Below are 27348 nucleotides of genomic sequence, written 5' to 3' on the forward strand. Positions count from 1 at the left end.
ATCATGCTCTGTGGGACAGGCAGAATTTAACAAAATAAAATTACATATCCAAAGTAGGCAAACAATGCACTTTGCATGCTATTGATTTATGAAAAATGTCTGTAGGGCAAAACAAGATCGCTGTATTGTGTGTGTATGCACCCACCCAAAACACAGCCTCCAATCATGATCATTTACAAATATGTAACCTGTTGTCTCTAAAAGAGTGAAATACTAGGAGAACAATTGGTTTGTAGACCCTTGTGGTGTTCCTCAAGGATGTGAAGAGTCGCCTTCAGAAAGTCAGTCCAGACACAACAGGTACTGACATTTTAAAGACATCCATGCCAACAATGAAGGATGTCGTTTACCTTAAAAATGCAGAAGGCAGTAACATCAAAATAACCAAAGAAATACACTAGATTTATAAGTCAAATCTCAATTTTCACATTTAAGAATGACTGTATTTTGGATAATATTTGACTAAATGGAAATTTAAGGGCTAGATTTTTTTTTAAGAAGTTTGACATCTTAAAATACTTAGCATTTCCATTAGTCAATCAAAAACCAAATCACTATGACAGATAAATGTCTTTTTTCAATTGTTTTTAAAAAATAACAAAATACATATTTATTTTCTGTAGCAAATAGATTTTTGCATTATGAAGTGAGTTGGAAATGTCACAAAGCAGATCAAAAAAACAACTCTGAAGTAACATACAGGGAACCCTTTGCTTCTAGATCACATCTGGAGAGTGCTTAGAGATACTCAGACTGATGTAGAGCTTTACAGCATAAGAAAAAAGGAAAAGTGTTCCCCTGGCTGCTGTGCACGGGGCACTGAAGTAACTAATCCCTCTTTCACGCAGAAACCTGTCCCACGTCTTCCACATGACACAGGAAGGAGGTAACACAAATAATTACATCAAGACCTGTTTTATAACACTGCTATTAGTACAGTGCCTACAGCATTTCAGACATACAGCCAAATAGGTCTTTGAAAAGTCTGTATTGAAACAAGAAATATCCTGAGGAAGGTGGAATCTTGCTCTCTGAGCAGAGGTTCCATCAATGCAAAGGAAGGTGGCTGGTGCCGCCAGCCTCAGTAACTGCCCGGCACGGCAGCACAAGTGGCTTCTGAACAAATATCACATTCTTCATGTTGTTACCCTTCTCTCCCAACCTTTCAGTTCCCATCCTTCAGGGACAGAGTTTTGCTCTTCCTCTTGATTTTTAATAGCTCAGCACATTCTAACCTCACATCTTAGGAAAGCTTCTTTTTGTATAGAAAACACCAGGATGTTTTTCCATTTCATTTGAACACTTCTACTGTTAGAAATGAGACAATTAAAACCACAAAGGTACTTCTAAGTAGTCCTTGCCCTCACTGTATTTACCTTCACTAAGATAATGGCACTTGAGAATTATTGACAGATTTTAACCCCACAATGCCTGCAGCGCTCAGGCTCTTATTAGCTGCCTACCTGCAAGGAAAGTCAAAGGTAAAGAGTGAAGCAAATTATTTGTGCAAAGCAAGACAAGGGGGCAACCCAAGCCCACACAGAAAATCTGTTATTCAAGTACAAACTGAAACAAGTCCCCTTCTGTCTTATGCCATCTATGGCTTTGAGTCTTCAGGGTCCAGCTCTGCACCCAGCTTTAACAGGTGTAAGCTACCGTTTTCTTTTTTCTGCTCCTACCAAAAAGGGGTCCATCTCCCTACATGGAAACATCAGAAAATTCAGTGGCAGTCAGCTATTGTTAGGGCAGACACCATGTTATACCAAACACAAATTCCCTCCAAAGCAAAAGCCAATTAGTTGTATGTCTTACATAACCAATTTGTTAAGAAGAAACAACAAAAAAAGCAGAAGTTAATTGCATTTTAATATAAAATCTTTACACCTTTTGCAGATGATTAGGTTATTTCACAGTTTATTATAAAACATTTTCTGTTATCATTAACTGAAAGTTAATAGTTCTCTGGTGTGGCGGCTTCAGTGTAGAAGCCGCAGTGACACACCACCATGAATTTTAAGTTGCTGCATATGGCAGTAGTACAAATCTGACCTGCCAGCCAGAAACAATACATAAAAAGTAGAGTATATAAAAATTAGAGCTTACATTTTTCAACTTATTGAGCTTCCCTTTGTCACCAAAATATATGACTCAACACACAGATGGCAGAACTCTTCTGGAGTACAAGGCCCAAATTAAATGGATAAAGGGTAACTGCAAAGGAGCAAAAAATCAAGGCAGGCCTAGGTTTGCAAACTGCTGGAAGTTTTTAGAGAGAGCTCTGGGCATTTCAATGGATTTTTTGCCATAAAAATGCATACATTTCACACGTTTATTTTTTTTTTCAAAAAATTAAAGTATATTAAAAAAATTATTCAAGTAGTACTAGGGTTCTTCAGAGAAGACAGAACTGGGGGTAGTGCAATGCTTTTAACTTTACCAAGGGCTCTGCAGTCAGATAGAAATGCCACCTTAATCCTGCTCTATAAAGAGAATGCAGATGTGTGTTTCAATTGAGATGTTTAGTCTTATATGAAAATATTTAAGTCAGAACTTGCTATAGAAAGCCTTCAAAGACTGCATCATTGCTCCATGTCCTTGAAAAGGCCACAGCTGTCTTCCTCCCCAAGGCTCATCCCAACAAAACACTCGACGCTCACACAACACATTTTGTCTCTGTGTGTTCTTAATAGTCTTCCGTTTACCTGCTGGAGTGCAACCTGTCAGTTTGGCCACCTCAAATGCCTGCAAGCCTCAATGACATTTTTTGTTCCCCTTGTCTTCAAGGCTAGTCAGCCAGAAGTCAGCCAGAAGGGTTCAAGCATCAATACACCACTGGCAGATACTCTTATGAGGGAGCAATTTCCTACCAAAGAGCTGGCAACAGCTACAACAAGCTGCCTCTCTCAAGTCAGCTTTGTCCTACTTTGCTTAGTTTACTTATTCAATAAGAGGTCACAGCATCGCAGTAACATACACAAAGTTTGAGAAACTTCAGATGCCACTCTATATCAGCACTCACAACGGGGTGCTAAAAACATGAGAATATCAGTACAACTAGCAAGGAGAAAGTGACAGATGTGCAACCAGCCCTTGTTGAAAAGTAAGGGGTGAAAGGGAGTAAAGTACAATATTTCTCAAAGGTGTTCTGGGAGTTTCCCTTACGGAGCAGTCTACCCCCACACTACAGTTTTACAACCAACCTTTTAATACAGAAGCGTCAACACAGTATTTGGCACTAAGATTAGGTTCACTATATCTTTGTATTAAGCCAACTGAAATACAACTATTAATACAATAGTTTGGCACAATTCTCAGGACCACACAAACTAGCTTCGTGCTTTACATGATACAGACATTTGGAAAGAAAACAAGCACTTTTTGGTCCCACAAGCATCTTCTCATGACTCCAAGAGTCTCCATCACTCTGTCATTGCAGTGAGCTGCCCCCTTTTGTCCTTCTAAGGGCCGGTTATTTGGAGCTCTCTAACCCATTTTTCCTCAGCGAGTTCTCTCTATGTAGCTCCAGTTCCCCTGGAAGGAAAAACTACCTTCCACCATTACCTCAAAATGAGGGTACATCTTCTCAAAGACCACAGCATCTCCTCAAAGACCATTTTGGGTAGGGCAAAAGAAAGGGAGCTTTACCCTACTCTGCCTACAAGGATCCTCGCACTGATACTTTAAGGAGTGCAGCCTGTATTTCCAGTCACCTGAAATGACTATTTCGGGGATCACCTCAGTTCTCCTTCATCTTTCCCCTACAGTCAAACCTCATCAACCATAAGTAGAAATGCCATGAAACAACACATTTGGCCCTAGGCCTTATTATGATTAGAAAAGTTGTCAGCATTTCTAATGCTGTGCTCATTACATGCTGTTCTGAAATTCAAACACTTTAAAAAGCTCTTCCTCCTACTCTGCGACATCCAAGTAAGAGCTCCCGGTGCTGAAGAGCAATGCTACCTTTGCCACTGACTCAGATCAGAATTTCACTATTTTAAGCCAGACAGAATTTTTACACTGACACCCATTGTCTAACAGCACTGATTTAAGGCAAAAAAACCACAGAAATAAGGCTCTAGCCTTTGTCTTATCTGGTCCTTGAAATTACAGTTTTTCCACATCAGAGAAAAGTCAATTGAATTGCAATTGCAATTTTAAACGTACCTCTAAGACAAGAAACATACTGTCTCCTTTATAGCATCCCATGGTGAAAAAGGGTCTTTGCTAGAATTAGAATTTGCTTTCTTGCATCTCAAATGCAAATTTCTCTGGAGATAGCTAAAAAAATCTGGTAAGAAACAGAAAACTTCAGTAATAAAATATTTTTAGTACATAAACAAACCAAAATATTCTCATTTGCATATGTTATATTTTCATCTCCTCTGACTTTTTTATTTTTATCCTATATGACAATGCTACTAACAAACTAAATAACCAAAAAAAAGCAGGCAACATTTCTGATGCCAGATGCTGAAGATCAATAGTTATTTCCCAAAGTTTATGGCATAATTAAAATTTGTAACAGGAATAATTTTCTTTTCAACCCCTCAGGCTAAGCCTAGAATTATTGACTAAGTCAAAGTTATGTAGTGTAGCATTTTTTTATTGTGTTTATGGATAATATAAAGGATTTTATGGTTTTTACATGTAATCTGGTAAGCATAGAACAAGTAAATAGGAAAAATTCTCTATATCAGCAAAGCAACAGTTATAAACATTTTGTTGTTTAGGTATGTAGAGGAAACGGATTTATACAATTCGCTGTTCATTAACCATCGGCTATACTACAGTTCACAGGTGGATGGCCAGGATGCCCATGAATTAACAGAGACCTGGATTTAAAGCCCCTTAGAGCTCGACTGCCATGAAGCTGCTGTGACAGGGAGGCAGCTGCCCAGGGATGGCGTGCAAGGCACCGGAGTCCTCAACACTGCCCGAACAGGGAGTGATGTGGTATCTGTAATTTCATCTACTGGACTATTGGCATGGTTTTATATTGATAACCCAAATAGTCCACCTAGGCTTTCATCCGTGCAAGCCATACTGGGAAGAGACTTGAAGAGAGAAAGGACAGCAAAAGAGAAGAGAGAAAAGTTGATTGAGGATGAGGAGAAAAAAAACCCTATTCTGCTGCACAACCAACATTGCCATGATTTGGGTCTACTGTAACTCTCAGACTTTTGGGTTAAATACACTCAGTTTAGAAGTGGAAAGATGTATATTTGTTTCTTGTCAGCCCTAAAAATTCGGCCTTGGGCAGTGGAAGTAAAACTGGTTTATTTCTTATTTCAATCAATGCTAATAACAACACAGGCCAAATTAGACCCTCTGATACCAGTGCAACCCCATTACTTTCATCGCCTTTTCACAAATAAAATATAACTAGAAAGTTGGTAAACATTTCTGCTGATGAAGCACAAGAACAAACACAGTCTGACTCAGCCCCTCTTTGCAGCACTAGCAGGAATAAAATGCGGTAAACTTAATTGTGTTGTGAAGGCACATAAAGCTGAGCTTACACAGACAGCAGAAATGGCACTTCTATAGAAGCACTGTTGGAAGAAAAAGATGAATACATATACAAATTGACAAAGCCAGCTACTATGAAACTACAGCTATCTCTGCAGATTCACAGTAACATTCATGCTAAAGATCTCCCCTCCGCTTTCTATGATTATTTCTACAGGGACACATCTAGCATAACCTTCGTTTATGCTTTTTATTCTCCTCAGTCCTAAGAACAGCTTCAGTATATGACCAGAATATCACGGTATCACGGTATGTTTGGGATTGGAAGGGACCTCAAAAGATCATCTAGTCCAATCCCCCTGCTGGAGCAGGAACACCTAGGTGAGGTCGCACAGGAACATGTCCAGGCGGGTTTTCAATGTCTCCAGAGAAGGACACTCCACAACTTCCCTGGGCAGCCTGTTCCAGTGCTCTGTCACCCTCACTGAGAAGAAGTTTCTTCTCAAATTTAAGTGGAACCTCTCGTGTTCCAGCTTGATCCCATTACCCCTTGTCCTATCATTGTTTGCCACCGAGAAGAGCCTGGCTCCATCCCCATGGCACTCACCCTTTATATATTTATAAACATTAATAAGGTCCCCCCTTAGTCTCCTCTTCTCCAAACTAAAGAGACCCAGCTCCCTCAGCCTTTCTTCATAAGGGAGGTGCTCCACTCCCTTAATCATCTTGGTTGCCCTACGCTGGACCCTCTCCAGCAGTTCCCTGTCCTTCTTGAACTGAGGGGCCCAGAACTGGACACAATATTCCAGATGGGGTCTCACCAGGGTGGAGTAGAGGGGAAGGAGGACCTCTCTTGATCTACTAACCACCCCCCTTCTAATACACCCCAGGATGCCATTGGCCTTCCTGGCCACAAGGGCACAGTGCTGGCTCATGGTCATCCTGTTGTCCACCAGGACCCCCAGGTCCCTTTCCCCTACACTGCTCTCTAATATGTAATCTCCCAACCTATACTGGAACCTGGGGTTGTTCCTGCCCAGATGCAGGACTCTACACTTGCCCTTGTTAAATTTCATTAGGTTATTCCCCGCCCAACTCTCCAGCCTGTCCAGGTCCCGCTGGATGGCAGCACAGCCCTCCGGCGTGTCAGCCACTCCTCCCAGCTTAGTGTCATCAGCAAACTTGCTGATAGTACACTCAATTCCCTCGTCCAAGTCGTTAATGAATATATTGAATAATATTGGCCCCAGCACTGACCCCTGGGGCACTCCACTAGATACTGGCCTCCAACTAGACTCCGCACCATTGACTACCACTCTCTGGCTTCTCTCCCTAAGCCAGTTTGCAACCCACCTCACTACTCTATTGTCTAGACCACACCTCCTCAACTTAGCTGTGAGGATGCTGTGGGAGACTGTGTCAAAGGCTTTACTGAAGTCAAGGTAGAGCACATCCACCGCTCTGCCATCATCCATCCACCTTGTTACATTCTCATAAAAGGCTATGAGGTTGGTCAAGCATGACCTACCCTTGGTAAAGCCATGCTGACTGCCCCTAATAACCCTCTTATCCTTGATATGCCTTGAGATGGCACCAAGGACAAGCTGTTCCATTACTTTCCCAGGGACAGAGGTGAGGCTGACCGGTCTATAATTACCCGGGTCCTCCTTCTTGCCCTTTTTGAAGACTGGAGTGACATTTGCTTTCCTCCAATCCTCGGGCACCTCTCCCGTTTCCCAAGACTTGGCAAAGATGATGGAGAGCGGTCCAGCAATGACTTCAGCCAGCTCCCTCAGCACCCGCGGATGCATCCCATCTGGACCCATGGATTTATGAATGTCCAGACTATTTAATTGCTCCCTAACCCAGTCCTCATCGACTAAAGCAAACTCCTCCATTGACCTGGCTTCATCCAGGGTCTCAGGGGTACAGGGCTCCCCAGGACAGCCTCCGGCAGAGTAGACAGAGACAAAGAAGGCATTCAGTAATTCTGCCTTCTCTGTATCTTCTGCCACCAGGGCCCCCACCCCATTCATCAGTGGGCCTACATTGCCTCTGGTATTAGTTTTATCTGCTATGTATTTGAAAAAGTTCTTTTTGCTGTCCTTGACCCCTCTCGCCAGCTGTAATTCTAAGGAGGCCTTGGCTATCCTAGCTGCCTTCCTACATCCTCTAACAGCAGCCTTATATTCCTCCCAAGTGGCTAGCCCCTGCTTCCATGACCTGTAAACTCTCCTCTTCTGCTTGAGCATACCCAACAGACCCCTATTCAACCACACAGGCCTCCTGGCTCCCTTCCTTGACAGAAACACAAAACTGGAAAAAGGCAGCAGCAGGTGCAGCAAGAACAGACCCCACACCAGTGTCAGCCCAAGGCAGCCCAGGGCTCTGCACCAGCTGAAATACCGTCCTGAAGTGAACACGACCAGAAACTAAAAGTTCAAGCAAAAAACTTCTGCACTGCTACACAGAACTTGCATGTCTTTCTTAAGAGTGAAGAACAGGGCAAGTCTCCTTAAAGGTAACCATTGTTTTCCAGTGGTTTCAGCTACTTCCCTGACATGGATCATGTAAATTTCTCTTGCTTCTCTGACTGCTAAGAAACAGTTTTGCAGTTACTGTTCACAGTTCTATATATTCCACAACTGTGAGATTGCTAAAATCGTCACAACTATGACATGGATATAAAATACAGCTGGACTGCATCCTTACAGTGTTCCTTTTAACCCTCTGAAATAATCAGGGCTAGAAAATTCCATAATAGGTAAAGAAATCACAATATTTCTGACAAATATGCACTCTTCTTCAGCAAACCAGGCAGCATTTTGTTCTGTAGGTGTGGACATGTCCTCACTTCCCTGGGGTTGCACAGCTGTCTGTGTAATTAAAAACTAATCACAGCATAGGAAGAACTAAAGTCACTGAAAAGTAATTGAACTTGTTTTCTCCCTCTCTCCCCCATACCTATGACAGGTACATTTCAGCTACATTTATTGTTGCATAAAACAAGTGATCTCTGATAAAAATCTTCCGGAAAAACGTTCTTCCAGAGGAATATCCAAAATACCTGAATTTTGCCTGAACATTTTTAAGTTCATCTGATAGATATAACACAACTACAGAAGGCTCATTTCCTTAGTAATTAAGGCTAAAACAGCCACATGCAACCCCTCAACTTCTGTACATGTGTTAAATTTTAACTACCTGCCACGACCATGGCAACTCGCAATAACTACTGAAACCTGTAGGACAAAAAAGCAACAGCACTAAGAGTCCTTACCCAGTGCACTTCTCCACCTCTTCTCAAGGCACACGCACATGATGTGACATAAAAGACTTTATGCGTCTGTCATGCTTTGTTTGAATACCTTCATGGTGTGCTCTTGGTTTAACAAATCATTAATAGTTTCAGAAGGGTGAATTGAAGCAGTACAGTTTCTCCCCCAAACAATTAGAAACAGGTGAATGAGATTAAAAGTTACTCAAATGCTAATTAAAATTTGCCTTCCGCTAATACAGAGTTGCTTCATACACCTCAGGATATATTATACATAATACTACATATATATATAATGAAAATCTGGAAATGCAGAGAGTCACCCTTAGCAACTAAGAATGGAAAACTAAGAAAACCAAGTCTCCAGATTTGAAATTTACAGTGACCCGTTTCAAATTTTTGAACATTCACTACGCACTACGTGGGAGAACGTTATTGCAGAGGTACTGTGTCAGTACTCTTTTTAATTGGCCTATATGTCCTAAAAAACCTGATATTTCTTCTGCTGGCTCGAATCCAACTTAAATAGCAATGATAATGGTATAGAAAACACAACCCAGGAGCACAACAATCACTGAAAAGTAGAAATTCTTTCAGTACTACTTTTTCATCATTTCTCAAAGCATACTATATTACAATGTAACGATACTACATTACAGTCATGCAATGTCCATAAACCTAATGGAATATTAAGAATATCGTCAGTTGAAGGGACTAATTAATAGACCAGGCTGGAAGGGGTGAGGGGAGGGCAGGAGATGCCAACACACAAAACAAAACTAAAGATGTAGGGGGAAAAAAAAAAACAACCAACCTTGATCGCAACAAATATTGCAATGTAGAAAACTACCTTGCTTGTCTTTAAGAAGCACATCTCAACAACCCAATGCAAGACAGAAATGCTGTTTACGATACTGTCCCAGGATTATACCACCTCATTTGTGGTGGTGATCTGTGGAGATGCTGTTTTTCAAAGGAAAAAGACAAATAAAATACACCCCCCCATCACCATGTTTTCCACCAGGACTATGGAAAGCATCCCTGTACAGAGATGGAAAAAATTCCAACCACTTCCAGAAAACTTCCAGTACTTGAAAGAGGAGGAATAAGAGACCTTTTGTTATGACCTTCTATGAATGCAAAGCACTCTTTAGATTATGAACTAGTGTCATAACTGCATAAGAAGTTTACATAAACTTTGGATTATTTTGCCTGAACTGCTAAAACTATATTGATATTCCCTCTGCATCAATCTCAAGTTCTTTACTTTTCTCCAGTAACGAACATACTTTCAGAGAAAAGAGGTACAGGAGCAGCCAAAATAAATATAATGCTTACCACACACACTGAAGAATGATGTGCTGGGGTAGAAAATCAACAGCTTCCCTTGGATCACATCCCTGAGTGGCAAAAACTTCATCTGATAGACCCTACTGCCGACAAGAGCTTATTTCTACATTTGGTAGAAATTCGAAGTTTAAAGTAGCTTTATGATCAAGATGACAAGGAAATGTTTTGAGACACTTTGCAAACATCATCCTTTTACTATACATCTCCTACATTTTCAATTTCAGTTCTATGTATTGCAGCAAGATGTTGCAATCTTGTTTCATTTTCAGGCATATATATTAGGATGCAATCACCTGCAGCATACCTCTAAGAAATGGAAAGGATTATAACAGCAAAACAACAATAATAAGAAGCAGATTGGGAGCTGGAAGTCTTGGGTCCCATATCCAGTTCCGCAGTGGACTCTCACCATTGGAGAGAGATTCACTGTTATCATATTTCAATTTATGCAGTTTTCTCAGTTTTAATATGGTTATGATCATGAGGATATTTCTGTAGAACCAAAATCCCAACCCCTAATTCATGAGCACATACGAACCGGGAAATCAAAGCCTAAAAAAAAATAGCATACCTGTGATAAAAGAGTTAAAAGCACCTAAAAATGTTGGAATGACTTAAGCCGAAGTCAAAAGAGTACTCTGTGCTGATCCAGCTGCTGATGGCTCTGCAGGACTATTTGAATCTCATATTTTTCACAGCACCAGGATAGTGATCAGAACATACTTCTCCAGCTCTCTAGATTCACCACTTTGAAATGCAAGTCAAAAATCTACAGGAGGCAGCAATAAAATGAATTATTTTAAATTACCCATTGTTGCTGTACCTGGTTGGTGAATAGAGCCAATCTATATAAGAAATGCTGTCACAGGAAACCCTCACTATTATCCTTCAAAAAGAGCCAAGGAGGGACCCAACGATGTTCTGCTAATTCCTGTCCAGAGAGCAAACAGGCACTCAGTTCTCAGGTCACTGAATGCAAAGTGGGGAGGAAGCATTTTTACAATGGATCTTCAGAGTTACCACCTTTTGTTAGAATCCCACTTAATAACCGCAGCTGATTACAGCATTTGTTAGCATTATTCAGAGTCTTGCTCAAAAGCACAAACCTGAAACAAGACTGTTCATAATTCAACAAGCAGGGCAGACCTGGTGGCCAACAAGGCCTCTCATTAAGAAAGCTTGAGACTGAAAAAACACCATTCAAAAATTCATTTCTGGAACATTCCTTTTTAATCCCCACTGCCCCATACAAGCATGCCATATTCTTTATGCAGGCTCTTGATATTTTTCTGTTACCTTTCTCAGCAAAAAGAAATAGTCGCTTCTTTTAGACTTGGTCTCTAAATGTTTCACGAGACTACATATATATTGATCTAAAAATCAACATCAGAACACAAGAACAAACCCTAAGGAATGCACACTTTGGAGCTGATCCAAAGTCCAGATTAATTACGAAAGGAATCTGAACCTGCTGAAAATTATTTTTAAGAAATATTATACTTACCTAATCATATGTTTATATTAAAGATGTATATAATGAAATAGTGTATAAAAATGCTTTAGATATGCTAATAAACAGCAAATAAGGGAACCCTGAAAAAAACCCGCATTTTTCAGGATGATGTATTTATAATACTCATATGCCTCCTCTCATTCTTGCGCACTTACTGTGCCTCCCAAGAACTGGAAGAATAAGCTGTTTTAACTTGAACTTGTCAATTTTTAACTCTGTCCTCTGTGGACCAGAGAGAGAAGCCTGCATTACACACACTTAGCAAGGGAGCAAAACTACTATGATCATCCAGCAATGCAATACAGTGTAAAATCAATTACAACTGATGTACAATATCATAAATCTAAAATTTACAGTAATTGCATCTTGTGGGGCTAATATTGTCATACTCTCCAGTAAACAGTACTTAATTCACAGAAGACAAAACAACAACTCGTGGAGCTTGATTCTGAAAGAAAAAAAAAAACAACAAGAAAACCACAAAAAAAAAGCGCCACAAAAATACAAGATGTTCTCAGTTAGTTGCAGTGCATTTTTGAAGGGCTGTCAGTGTGCTCCCTTGAATCAATTGATGGCGAGCAGTCAAAGCCCCATTGTTCGAGGCTTTGCTCTTTTTGGTTGTCACACCCTGGCCGTGAGCCTCCACAGAAATGGAGGGCTGAAGCATTGACAGAAGTAGCAGAATAACAACAGAATCGAACCAAGAGCTAATTTATTCTCTGAACGTACTGTACGTGGCGCAAAACAAAACTGCTGTGACGGCAGAGTGACCTTATATTCACTGACTGACCAGATGGCGAGAATTACTGACTTATGTAAGCCTCAAGCCTTCTCCACCATCTGACGGCTGTTTGGTGAAATCAAATAAAGGTCTCTGCGTCGTCTTTAGAGCACAAACCTAATCATCACAAGACCATTATGTCGTGCCCTTAGAAGAAAATGCTGCAGGGAAAGGCAAGGAGCGAACAGAACTGAAACCTTTGGATCCTCAAAAAGGCTGCAGAACCGCAGCACACAGGTAAAGCACAGCAAGGAGGTTTGTGCACCTGCTGCCCAGGCCGTGTCTCTTTTGCTAATGAATAAGTGAAGCCAGCCCCCAGGGCTGTCAATCTGGGACCTTCAGTAATTCACCCAAGTGCCAAGTTCTCTAAAAATAAATAACATGAAAAGAAATGCAAGTTGTCTGACTAGCAGTGGTTTTGACAGGTAATGTTAATTTTTCCACCTTTTTTTCCTTAAAAAAAAAAAAACAACAGTTGAATCACCAGTTATTTTGGACATTTTCTATAAACAAGCACATATGGAAATAACCCAGTACATCAGATTGATAGCAAATGAAAAAACTTATACTGGGAGCGTATGTGTGTATGCCCAGAACATTTATCTTTAAAAAATAGTATTACTGTGCAGCCCTAATCCTTGTCCCATTTCTATTAATGCAAATCAAGAGGAATTCCATTTGGCGACGCTTATTCACACTAATGGAGAAAAAGCAAAAATTAAGTCAATCACAACCGTGGTTCCCAAAAGACCTGTACAAAATACAACGGGCCTGAAAACTTTTCACATCAGTTTTATCAATATCATTTTATTAGCAGCAGTGAAATAGACCCTCACAGAATGAAAACCAAGATCAGAACTAGGCAGGGTAGATTTTTGAACCCTACTCACTGTAACCTCAAGTCAGATCCTGAGTTAAGAAAGAAACAATGCCAATTCTCTCATTGCTGTGCCAGAAATAGGGTTTAGACCTGTCCACTACTGAACATTACTGTTGCTTTTTTCAAAATTAAAATGTGGATCAAAACTGAATTTGCTGCTGCATGTTTTCCAGGTAGTATGTACATACTTATTAACACACACCAACAAAAAAAAAAGCAGTGGAATAAAAGCTCTCCAAGAACAAATCTGCTCTGGCATTAACAGAGTTATTTCCAATTAACACAGGTCTGAAACACATATCTGAACGCCAGTACAACATGGTTGTGTGTATAAAAAGAATAACTTCAAGGGAAAAATAGTAACACAGCTTCTCGTTGACTAGAAAGTTACCTTTTCAGCTCTCGGAAAATCATTTGCAAATTTCACAATAGCTTGAGGATTCTTGCAAAACGAATAATAGATACAAAGCTTTATTCCTTGCTGGTATGGAAAGCATGAAAAAGAGGCCAGGATGAAACCAGTAAATGTAAGCGAAAGAAAAACAGGGGTTGAATACCAGGGGAAAAAAAACACTGAATGCTAAGATGATAAAATAATGGAATAATTCCTCAGAAGATAATATTTCCTGAGATGTTAAAACTGTCAGAAGAAAAAAAGAGCTACTGGGAAAACATTCTTTCTCAAAGCAAAAATTTGACATTAATGTTGTAAAAGAAGGACTAAGTAAGATTTATGAACTGTTGCGTTCAGGTTTCTACTGAAAATTTAAAACACCTAGGACAGAATGTTCTGTTCTTACATTCAGTCACACAAGTGCTTACAAGGGCTATTTTGTATGTGTTGGTGTTACCTTTGCACAGCCCACAGAAGAAAAAAAAAACAGACAACAACCTGGAATAAGCCAAGAATGCAAACTGGAAAGAATATCATCTTTATGCATCTACCACAGCCTGTTCCTATGCAACAGGTACTCAATTTGCACAAAACAGTTGTGCAAAGCATTTCCTATCCAAAAATTATTTCCAGCAGACTGAAATACTTTACAGAATGGTAACCTCACCTTCCACAAATCACCTTAAGTTTAAAGCAACCTTTGTTGACAACACAGTGCTGATTGCTTATACGGATCTTATCACATCTTCCCTTACCCTCCAATTCCCGCAGTGTTTCTTTAAAAGCAATGTATTGCTGAGATGAGGGTTGTGGATTTCCTCCTTCCCCCAGAACACACGCACATGCAAAAACACATCCCCTTGCGTGGACATGCAGCACACGCTGCAACAGCCGACAGCAAAACAAGCTCCCACATGCAGAGACTGACAATGCCCCAAACCTCCAAACAGCTCAGCATTTTGCAGGCTGCATGTGCTTACCTTGTTGGGACGGACTTGGGACACCAGACTCATTCTCTCCCATTTCTAGGAAACTATAAACTCCCCTGCGTAAGAAACCAAGCTGTTCTATCAAGTTGACTCGGTTGCTGTGCAAGTTTTGACCTCCCGACTTTCAACTGTAGCATGGTAACCGTATACCTGACTTTCTTCTGTGAATAATTAGCATCCTGCTTCCTGAGCTACCTGGGCTTGCCTGACCTGTTTCTCTATAAACTGACATCATATCCTTTGATCTCGCTTTGATTAACATGTGCTTCAGGCAAGGCTGCTTTGTCTCCTCCTGGACTCTCCTGCTCCCTTGCTCCCCACCCTTGCCTTTCACTTTCACACCGATAGTGATCTGAAGAATGCTTCTCCTTCCACAGCAGGTGTTTTAGTCAAAATGCCAACAGAAAGTTTGTGACTGATTTTCAAGATCCTCTGAGTTTGCACTTCATAGGAAAATTAAATGATAACCATCAAGCCAGTCTCCGCGGGATGGAAACTCTGCAGCCACAGCCTTCCACCATGGAGAACGAGCATCGCCGCAGATGCAGTGCCCCTTGGCAAAATCTTCGCGAAGAACCTCAAAACCAAAACCACCCTTTCCGTGTCTTTCACAAAGGTTACCTCCAAGGAAAATGCTTCACTTGAACACTGTAATTTTGAGATTGTTTTGACTATGTAACAGAAAGGGCTTATAAACAAAACAAAAGGTTATTTTGCTTCTCTTCCCCTCTTTCTCCAGCCCAAGGACACAAACTTTTAAGATAATCTTATCCGGCCAGACTTCAAGTTGAGTTCCAGGAAAATATTTGCTCTTTTCTGCTGGGGAAATCAAATAACAGGTGTCTGATACATTTGTGATCAATTTGTTGAACAAGTGCACCTGTCTGTCTGCCTACAAAGTTAGTTTTATTTTAACATTTACATTTGGAGGTGCCAATGACAAAAATCAAAGAGAAGCCACAGCACTATTTTAAAGGAACAAACAATGAAAAATTGAAAGAGCTAAGTAGCTCTCAAAATGTTAACCTGTATCTGGCTACATTCAAAATGGTCTAATCAATAGCGCTAGAATTTTTTTTAATCCAGTACAAAATAAGTATTTTTAAAACTAAACTGTATTGCATTTTTCTCCCTGTTTTTAAAGCACTGAAATAATTATTTATTAGAACAGACAGGCAGGAAAAAAAAATGGAGATAAGTGTTTCAAGATAATTCAGGCTAGGTAAAGTGTACCTTTAAGTAGAATTTCTGAAACAGACTATGCTAATTCAAACATAAGTCTTATTTAGGAATAAGAATATCCCCCCAGACAGTAACACTTCTCAAGCTAATCTTCACAAGGCAGAATAAAAAAATATTTGTGTCCTTTAGCATTTCACTCTCAATTTTCTCTATGCACATTAAGCACCTTCCTCATCCTCACACACCGCCAGCTTTTAGCCATGTTTAAACGTCGGAGCTTTGTCACAGAAGGTAAATCAGACATCCCAATCCTGAATCATCTGAATGGTGAATTCCAAAACATCTTCTTACTTGGTTCACAAGAAAAAGCTCATGCTTTATACTTCCCTGATGATCAGATTAGTTGGCTTAAATTGACTGTTCAGTCAGAAAAGGCTTTTACCAAGAAAGAAACGAAAAAAGCAAAATGAACTTTTATGTTTGAAAACATCAGCCTTTCATGATTTTATTTGTTAGTCTAGCTGAGCTTTTGCTGGGTTTTTCCCCATAATCCTCAATCTCAGCTCATGGCCCAAAATTTGCAGGCAATGGTGCCTACATTTCACCAGGCTCATCCCTCCCAGAATCCCAGTTCAGTGCCAAGGAACTGGAGCTGCCCTTGGCCGGTTCAGAGTCGGCGCGCAAGGAGAGACTCCAGCAGACATTGGGAATCTCCCCAGCTGCACAGCAGACACCAGTAACTTCCAGTTCCAATTAACATCATCTTCAATTAATTTACCAAGTTTCCACTTGAAAGTATGAATGAAACATTCAAATGAAACTTCCATTTAGTGGACGGAAGTCCTTTTCAGCTCAGTTTTAATGCGGCTTCCTCTACTGCAGGACAGAGACTAAATTATTTTTGTGTGCAGAAACAATGCATAACCTAGAACTTTGCTGGCTTTGAGATTACTTGAAGAGTGACAAACCAAAGTGGCTTTTCCTTTAAGTATCCAGTAGTACAGTTAATTAAATGAGCTTGCAAGAGTGGGTACTGAGCCTTTACTGAAGGATCTATGTCTATTCCTGCTTTTCAAACAGGTCTCCAATACTAAAGGAGATCTGCACCATCACCATGAAGCTCAAGGCTGATAAAAGGCACATAAAATAGGATAAGGAAAATATTTAGGTACTGAACTTTATCTCAGCTCTCAAGTAAGGTCACTATGGCAAGTGCATCACTTATTAGTATTTTGATTTGAGAACCGATACCCATGTTAGAGGTAATCCTTCCTGGGGATAGTAGAGGAGCCCATACGGAAGCTCTTCCTTCACCACCAAACTTGGGGTTTGTGATGACATTTAGTGCTGAATTTCTATATTCAAACAAACTTGAGTTGCTCTATATTTATAAGACATAACTAAGAATACCAAGTTTACCTGTCAATGAAGTTCTGCAGTGCTAAGCAAAATATATTTGGTAATTAACTGATGAGACAGAAATATCTAAAGTATTTCTGCCCTCTTCAAACACAAACTGTCCATCTCTTGAAAGACAGAAATCCTTAAATATCCCACATTATTATAACTTCTAAACACAGAAGAAATAATAATGCTTAGTTTTTACCTTCAATTCTGTAAGTTCCTCCCACATATAGAGCAAGCTACTATCCTCAAAGAAAACAGAAGTCTATGGCAACAAAAATAAGTGTTCTTCTTTGCTACTGAGTACCACCACTTTCCTTAAAGAGTCAGATCCTGATTTTAGGCTTTTAGCACATACAGAAGTATTTTGTAGTTTAAGCTTTAGCATTTTATCACAACACCTTCTGGTAACTCTTCAATATTTTTAAGAATTCAAGAGGTGACAGTGATAGTACTGAAAATACTTGTTTCCTTTGAAATGAAGCCTGCAAGTGGGAATAGCAGAAAAAGGACTGAAACTCAAGATATTTCATGCTTCCTGTTCCAACAATGACTGATGGTGAGAAATGGCTGGCTTGGTTTTATGTTCCCCTAAACCTGTTTGTTGTGCTCACTTGCATGCAATGATTTAAATGGAGTGCTTTCCAAAGGAGGAACTCTTAATTCATTCACTCTCTCTAGAAATACCCAAATGTAAAAATGCAGTGGTTTTGTTCTGCTCCCAGAAGAAAATAAAAAGTTGTTCTGTATATTTACAGTACAGTAACTACAATGTTTCTTGATTCTAAGCAGTGCATTTGACGGACAATGAATGGAAATAGAATTTCATTATGACAGTGATTCTACAAAAGAAAAAAGGTACATCTTACATAGAGCCATGCCAAACAGACCTCTGCGAACGTCAGGGATGACTACAACCTTACCTACATTCAATGTCACTAGAAAGAGAGTGTTCTCCACCAATGGTGAAAAAACTTGCCAGAGGATATGAACATTGTCACAAGTTTTCTAGGGTAGCCCTGCAAACCTAGAGAGGCCCCAACAACTGAAAACCTTCAGGAAAGCAAAGGTTTCCTCTAAGTGCGGGACAAATTGCATTCAAGACTCTCATTTCTACTCAAGAACCCAGATATTTTATAGAATTAATGCAAGAAAGTAATATCAACAGCTAACAGTTGCTGTCATTGTTTATTGGCACCATGTTTCAAACTCCCAGGTGTATTATGCTACGTACTCTACAAATGTAATAGGAAGACACGTCAGGGTTTTTTCCCTTAAAGAATACTTTCAATGTTTTGAAAGTGCAAATAACAAGGTATACTTACTACATGTGAAATAGCACAGGTGATACAAATCGTAACTATAGCTGAAATGTAAGCACTGGGAATTTGCAGAGTTGTTTCGCATAAATCTCTAAGCTGACTCTGTGGTCCAGTCTCTGTGAAAGTCTGCCAGTGGACAACCAAGTGTTTTGAAGTTTATCGCAGAAGAGAAGCAGTGCACAGAGTTTTATGTAGTGACTACCTGTCTGGCACCACAGACTGACATTTTTCACATGATAAAATGACAAATATTTCACCTTCAACAATGGCAGGAGCACTAGGAGAAAAGGGGCAGTGCCAATCCTCTCTCCCTCACAAAAATGACGGGGCAGATACTGATGTTCAGGTTTTTAATATTGTTGGTGTTTGGGATCTCCCTTCTCCCTTGCTGAATGAGAAAATCTCATGCCAAGGGAATTTATTAGTATGCAGAAGAAAACAACGTTCAAAACATCCATGGAGTTTTCATTAATTTTTGTAGTTTTGTTAATAATGCATACATTATTTTTTTGCAATACTTGAATAATGGATAATTGTTATGTCTCTCTGAGACCTATCAGTCCTGAAATGACTGACAAACAGAACACAGTAGAGAAGGATCTAAGACTACAGTTCAGTTTCTGACCCCATTTCATAGCTTTATGATCATAAGAAAAACAACATCTCTCTCTCTCCACTCTCAAAGCCCTGATTTAGAAAGCTAAAACAAGAAAAAAATCGACAGCTTTCCCCAGCAGAGGTATTAGTCCCTCCACAGAAAACAGGTGGCTTTGTCAAAATGTCATTTCTAAAGTTACTTTAAATATCTTTTTCTAACCAGTTCCTGTTCCTCAGGAACAGCTTTAGCTACCAAACCTCAAAAAAATGTTGGCAATCAAAATCAACAGTGGCCTCCTCATTCACTTCTAGTGTTTTTACAGTCCCTACTTAATGAAAGCATAAATGAGTCTTCAGAAAACACATAACAACTTGAGCGGACTTCAGCAGCTGAAAGATGAGTCCACAGAAGCCAAAGCTACACACACATTAGTTTGAAGTCAGTTTGTAGAAGACAGAAAAAAATAACTGGCTTCTCCTTTTTATTTCTTCTAATTTGGTCTTTTCAGTATTAAACAAAATCAAATTATGCAACATGTATAAAGATCTGATGCATGGAAGATGATACTTTATAATCTGGGCTTGCAAATTATACTAACGCAGAGTGTATAAGATCTAGTAAAAAGGGTAACAATTTCACTGCCCTTCAGTTCACTTGACTATTTATAAAAGCAGTGGAATCAAACAAGTGTTTTTTAAAGATGCTGTTTGTTTTACTTAAAAATTGCTGCAAGATTTATTCCTACCACCCCTACTTTTGATGAATCTTGTAGTTATAATTGAAAGCAAAGGATAAATTGAACGACAGAAGTAAGCAGCTTAAAAAAAAAAAAGGAAAGCAAGAGCAAGGGAATGAAAAATGTTTCTCTAATATTTGTCGGCAAGAGAGCTAATGCTATAAATGCTAACTAATACTCAACTCCATCTTGCACAACTAAGAAGTAAATCTTACTATTCTAAGACCACATTAGGAAGCACAGAGCCTAAAAACCCAATACAGGGGATCAAAAGCTGATCAGCTTCAAAAAAATAAATTCACCATTTAATCCACCCTCTTCCTTTTAGAGAGAGCACTTTTTAAAACACAGAAATGAGCGCCCTTGTGTTTAGATTTCAGCAAGATAAACACTCATCTCTAGGTGTATCTCACACTGCTGGGAAGAGTTGTGGTTTAAGTAGGTCGGCTTGCATTCCCAGCCACATATGGTGACTTTTGTAACAAACATACGGTATAAAATTCAGTGATTTAATATGGAGATGGATTGTCAAGCTAATGAAGACCTGGACTCTAAGGTATCTTCTAGCCCAGCTAATGCAGAAGAGCCAAGATGAATCTTGTGTGTGAATTTTCAATCACTGAAGATTGTTCCAACAGAAGAGCTGCAATGTATATATGTATATATAATGATATATACGTGTATGTATAATATATCTTATAGAGAAGCAATGTTACGCTAACAAATTACCTCACTTTGTGGGACTTGCCCATACAGCAAGACAGCCATTCATTGCAATACACACATCCCATCGGGTGCTACAAGCTGGGAACCAGCTCCCTCCTGAATCAAGCAAAGACACAAACCCAGCTCTGTCCTGTCATCAGCCAGGCTGAACGGGGAGTCTCTGCACAGGAGGTCTGACAAATGCTTTTGATGCATACACACCTATTGACAAACGAGGGGGCATACTGACAAAAAGTTGTCACTCAGGTGATATTCCTATACTCACTTCTTGCTTTTTTTATAGCCAGTAGACTTGCTGCCTCCTTGTGATAGTTGTGGTCTTCTTCTGAATCTATGACAAGTTGATTCAGTTCACTAATCCCACAGTTTCACCAGCAGAAAGCTACCCAGTTTTTCCTACCACTTCTCAGTTTTCTGCTACTTAAAAAATGTTAATCAGCCCATGAAGGAGCAGAGAACATGGGAATAAGACAGCTTTGTTGGTTGCTGACAAGCTGTTAGGTGAGCGCAGCCTCCTTGATCAGCTGCACGCTGCAGTAGGCACATATACATGTATACATGCCACCCAAGCTCAGCGCACCCGTAATTTACCATCTCCTCCTCTCCAGTGAGACACTTGCACATCACATCTGCTTACAACATTCTGCAGATAAAGCACACCTCATTAGTCTGTAGTAAAGCACATCTCATTAGTTTTTAACAACTATTCTGCAAAATCAGATGGGTGGGTGACACTGCACTTGGACTGTACAAACTGGAGCTCAGATTCTGGACCGGCTTCTTGGATAGCAGGGCACATCCATCACATTGGAATTGTGCTTCAGACTGATGAAATGCTTCCTTTGTTCCAAACTAGTTCGTTCAATTATTTAATGTAACTAACTCCCTATATAAAGCATTTCTAGTATGGAATAACACTCTTTATTGTTGTTTGCACCTCTGAAATATCTAAGCATTATCCTAACAAAAAGAATGAGCTGTATTTTTCCAGAGAGAGTAAAGGCAGCAAAATCTTATTCTCCTCAACTGAGAGGAGAAAAAAAAAAAAAGATAAATGATTTTTAGATTAGCATTTCCATTTCTCTCCAAATCTGCAATAAAGTTTTATTTTTCCCAATTCTAGTTTCAGTGAGGTACTTTTAGAAAACACAGATGTTGGCTTTGTGTTTACTGGGATGCAGTTATTGCATTGCTTAATGTATTTTCATTTTTTTAATACAGAATCAACATAGGAAATGAGATCTAAAATACATTACCCATGCCCTTTTTTACCTGCTTACACACCATACACTTGTTTCATATGCTTTAATCAATAAATTGTCTCCGTTTCTCAGACAGGGTATTATGTAAGGTAAATAAAACAGCACAGAAGCCAAAATGAAGGATGAGAAGTTACTTCTGTGCCCACAATTAAGGAATCAGACTCTTGCTTTCAAACAATGCTCATGGTACATTAAAAATCTTTGAACTCTTGCCTGCCCTGGGTTGTTCTTTCCATGACTTTCTATGTTTGGGTCCCATAAGAAAAGCAAAAACACAACAGAAATCACTATGGTATGAGGCAGAAGAAGAATACTACAGAAAACACAAAAACCCATGCAAAAATACGTTGAAAGTCTCACATCTGGTTGATTTAAAGCATCATTTTAAAGCACAACTTACATAGTTTAAATTTTAACCAATGTTCCAATGTAACCAATGTGTTAGTCTATTAGTAGTACTGAAATTTCATAAGACATCATCACGTATTCCAACAGAACACTGAAATAACATATTCCACTTGCACTCCTTACAAAAGTTGGCAAGTGAGTATTTGCCAGGTTAAAATTATTTACTTTGGCTGCAAATAAAAGAACATTTGGACAGTTTGTGGAGGGTTTTTTTTGTTGTTTGTTTTTTCAACAGCATTGCACAGTACAGAGAAACTAATGTTTTTGAAAACTCACTGATCTTTACTCATTTTCTTGGTTCAATTATAATAACTTTTAAGGTATTTTTTTTGGTCTCAGAATCTATTATAGGAGGGTAAATAGCCAATAATTTGGACATCTTGGTAATGAAGACAAATACATCAATCTTAAATTTGTAATCTTTTCCTTCATTGATATAGTAGGTTAAAGCACAAGTTCAGACACTTGGATTCAAGCTTCCGTAATACTAATGCAATATGCAGTTCCTTGAATGTTATGTTCAAGTTAACGTAGCTGTACCAGCAGGCACTTATTTGTGCAGATGATGTGAAAGAACAATCTTGCCTACACACCAAAGTTGTCCTTAATAGTACAAGTTACCACGAAACACAATCCAGAACAGTTCACCAAAACCTTCCCATGAATCATCATAAGTTACAAAACATTTCTCAATACCCTGTAGCAAACTTGGGGTTTCTAATGTAAGTATAAACCATTAAAAAGATAAATAGTAAGTCAGAAGCTACTCCTTGCAACATGAAGAATGAAGGTGAAAGACCATTTTGTTAATGACAATTGCCTTAAGGCTTTGGCTATACAAATTGAAACATTTAAAACCTTTCACGTGAATTTCTGAGTTATCTCCAGTTTCAAGGAAGCAATTCTACACAGTTGGCTGCTGCTATCTTGCCTCTGTGTGTTTGCATGTGGACAGAGAGAGAATAGACTGTGCAAAAAAAGTTAAATGAAAACACTGATTTTTGTCTAGATTATTCAAAGTCTGATAATTACAAAGTACCCACTAAAAAATAATGGATTTGTTTGCATTTCCATATAAACAAACTAGACAGCATGCCAAATGCTCTAAAAAGATTCATCCTTAACAATAACTACTAACAAAAACACTGAACCCAACAAGTAAAAATTGAAGCAAGCATTTTGCAAATGACAACTGCTCTTACTAGTAAGAGAGATGTGGGTTTTCTGCTTTTAAGAATTCCCAAGGTAATACAATTGCAGATGTGCTTGCACTTTAACCTCATTTTTTTCCTGGTGGAAGAACAATTGTTCAACAATTCAAAACAAGAACCCAACCTGCTTCCTCTAGCTTTGACCTTATCATTAGGCAATAAAGTTATTCTTGAGACCTGAAAGGGATAAAACAGTTACTTCTCTGGCAAAATCAAACACAGACACAATACAGGATCATGCAGCCTGAGTCTGAAAGCCAGTTGTAACTTTGTCCTTAATAAACATATGCACAGAAAAGAGGTTACTAGTTCAATGTTGACTTAACTATAACCACATTCACGTGGTCACATCAATCCACTTTTCCATAAAGGCCTTCTAGAGAACACCACATTACTGATGGCCACCCTTTGTCTCCCTGGTGACACAGCACCTCTGTACAATCACACCGGCAAAAAGACACATCTACAGCTCATACTGACACCCATTTTCAAAATTCACGTGAATTGTTCTAAGAACAACTTCTACAAGGTCAAGCCTGTCACAGCCCTCAGTGCACACACTGTTCACTGCCTGATGTTATACCAGAGTAACAGGGGAAACAAAGTAGATGTGTCGTTTCATAACGATGTTTCAACCACAGAAAAAGACAATCTTCTTGAGGCTGCAATTGTAACACAAACCCCAGCCCATCATCTCTGAGCACCGAGTATGTTGACAGTTGTTTTTAGAGGGCTCATGGACTAAGAAAATATAACTTTACCTGGAATTAGATCTAAGAGCTTGCAATTCTAGGCAAAGTTCTTACTAAATATTACTCTTGTCCTGAAATAACTGCATGGGACAGCATTCACAACATCTTTTATTCCTTTAACTAGAATGCTTGATTTGCTTCCATTCTTCTTGTGTTTCTTTTTAAAATAATGAAATACATAAGAGACAAAACACCTAATATACAAATATAACCCAGCGATGTTACATATTAAGAACCAAGTATGCAAAAATGCAGAAGCTGGTCCTGGTGAGCTCAAAAAACGAGGAAACAGTCAACTCTTATGTACTGACAGGGGACCTCAGCCCATCCTCCCCACGTTGCCAGGCAACCATTCCTGTATCCTTTGCTGTATTCATTAGCCATTAACCACCATCAGGCTCCTTTTCTCCCTCACACAGGCTCCCACTCTCATAGACATATGAAGGGGAGGGGGAAATTAAACAAGATTGCTTCCTTTCTGATCAAAAGTAACATTCTGAGTTTTAAGAGCTAATAGATTTTTGCCAATTCGTACAATTCATATAATTGCTTTGTAGTGAAAGATGCAGCATGATTATAAGGTACAGTTCTTTTAGTAAGAGGGTTCTGTTAAAAGTCGACATTAATAGAAACCTTCTAAAATGCCTATTATTAGACAGTGATGATCTCACACTGACAGTACTAAACTGTCCTTTTTATTTGTAAAAAAAAAAATAAAATAACAGGTGACAGCTTTTTAACTCCAGAAGAACTGCATTCAACATGAGGAAACACTATTCTAAAACCTGTCAAGATAAATAAATACTAATTGATCTCAGAAGAAGAAATGTGTTATCTTTAATGTATTCCATGGAAACAGAGCAATACTTCAGCCACTGGAGATACTGACCTACGTCCAAACTAGCCGTTTCCCTGCCTGCCCATCCTCAAGCTACAGTTAACTTCCACTTGGGGCACTAGCGGGGCAGTTCCACAGCCATAACCTGAGCTAGATGATGCAAAAGAAGTTGAACACTCTTGCCCTCCCCAGTTCCAGGTTAGCTTCAGCCAGAACAGCTCTCACCCAGCTCAAGCACTTATGGTGGCACAGGGCAATGGCACGGCCAGGACAGAGGAGAATATATTGCTCTTTCTTGTATAGCCTTATTGCTCTTGCTTCGCTCTTACTTGTATAGCCTTAATATTACACACAGAATAACCCTGTAACACATTCCTGGTATTTCAGTGTCCTGTTATTTTGTTAGTTTCCATGAGAATGCAGTTGAATAGAACTTCTCAAGTAAAGAAAATATAATTATTATTTGTTGCAATGATTTCACAAACAAAACAAGCTTGCCACATCTTACCATAGAACACAGTAAGTTAAACAATTCTGGAGGAGAAAGACTAAAAATGTGCAGTGTTACAGGATACATTTTCCATATAGATGAGAAATCAAAGCATATACATACATAATGAAAGCTGTAGACTGCTGAAAATTAGTCTCTGGCTTGACTATTAATTTCCTACAGATATTTAATTATCACTTCGTCATTTTCACTACTTTGCTCTCTGTACCAAGAGTATGGTACCATGAAAGTAAAATAAATCAGAACAAAAATGTGAATTCCCATTCTAGCAATTTTGTTTGCAACTGAGCTCATGAAATGCAAAAGCTAGAGTTGCAACCTGAGTTTCAATTATTTATACTTTGCTGCCTTTGTAATTTCACATTTTCCATTCAATTATAGTGATCTCTCCTTCATATGCATATTCAATTTTCAGACAAAACCAGATACTTGCCAAAGCAGTATGTAAGACATAAGCATTCATGCCACTGACTGTCATTTTGTTTAATTGCTGAAGCCTACCCCAAATTACCAGCTCATGCTCACACTTTATTTTGATTAAATATTAAGTTTTGCAACTTAACTCCTTGCAATGTTTACTTACTTTATTCTGAGCACATAATATCCTCACATTTCTTTTAAACAGAACAATTATGATGAGAAGAAAAGTTAGAGTAAGTGTTTGATACATTTTTTTCATTTACCTTAAAGCAAAGACAGGATCAGTTTGCTCGTTTTTCACGAAGGCATATTTTCAATCTGGCCTCTACGTTAATTCTCTGCAAAAGAGGAGCATATCACATTATATAATACCATTCACAGAAACAGAAATCTAACCATTTGCACTTATGCAACTTGTATATATAAATAGATGATGCATTTTCCTGACACAGCAGCAAAATAGACTGTATTTTTAAACATGCTGGTACTTATGAAGTATTTTTCTCATCTAAAGAAACAAGGTGACTGCCTAAAATGTCAAAACCAATGCCCTCACATCCAGCAAGGTCTGGTTCATGAAGCAGCAGGTTCATACGCAGAGCACCTGTGGTGGTGGTTCTGCTCTACTACAAAACACTGGACAATAAACAATTGCCTTGCTTATCCATCAGTAAAGTATAAATGTTCTTTAGCAAAAAAGAAAACAAAGTATGAGCTGATATTCTAATCATTTCATTTTTTTCACATATTTCGCACCAGCAATCTCATTATCATCCACATGGATCTCCCTCCTTCTTTAATGAAATGTAAAAGTTGCCAATGTGTTCCTTCCCCAAGCAAAACAAGGTAGCTCTGTACATATTTAAACGGTCTCTGCATATATCACTGCAGTTCAGTACTAATCAAAGATTATTATAAAGATTCTACAGATAACTCCACTAACAACCCTTCATTGCTGCACTATATAAATTATAAAACGAAGCCAAAAAGAGGATCAATAGCAACCAAGTTGTGCCATTGTAGTTTTCTGTAAACACAATCACATTGGGGCAACAAAGAAGTAATTTTGAAAAAAAAAATAAAAGAGAAAAAAATAAAAACACATGCACTGAAGCTGCTTTTCTGAGCCATCCCATCGATACCCACAACACAAAACCCACTGAGCTCCTCCAACACTGTGTGTACAACCACAGCCAGCACTAATCCCAACAAACAAATAACGCAGCGAACTAAAAGGAATGCAGTTTGTAGCTCCCAAACATTAGGCTTTCCTATACATTTTACCAATCCAACATAATGGCTGTAGCACCCATGTTGAAACA

General features: G+C 39.0%; 1 protein-coding gene across 1 annotated transcript in view; it reads right to left on the reverse strand.

Moving 5' to 3' along the window:
• The window catches only part of NAALADL2 (N-acetylated alpha-linked acidic dipeptidase like 2), a gene marked incomplete at its 5' end in the record, with an annotated part of 331247 nt that extends 316557 nt beyond the window's left edge, over positions 1-14690 (reverse strand). Inside the window, one exon of the mRNA XM_082056016.1 lies at positions 14648-14690. Within this exon, the coding sequence (XP_081912142.1) occupies positions 14648-14690 (43 nt within the window). The remainder of the gene's footprint in view (positions 1-14647) is intronic.
• Positions 14691-27348: the final 12658 nt, after the last annotated feature.

This window comes from Streptopelia decaocto, assembly GCF_964273445.1.
Source record: "Streptopelia decaocto genome assembly, chromosome: 6".
Classification (NCBI taxonomy): Eukaryota; Metazoa; Chordata; class Aves; order Columbiformes; family Columbidae; genus Streptopelia; species Streptopelia decaocto.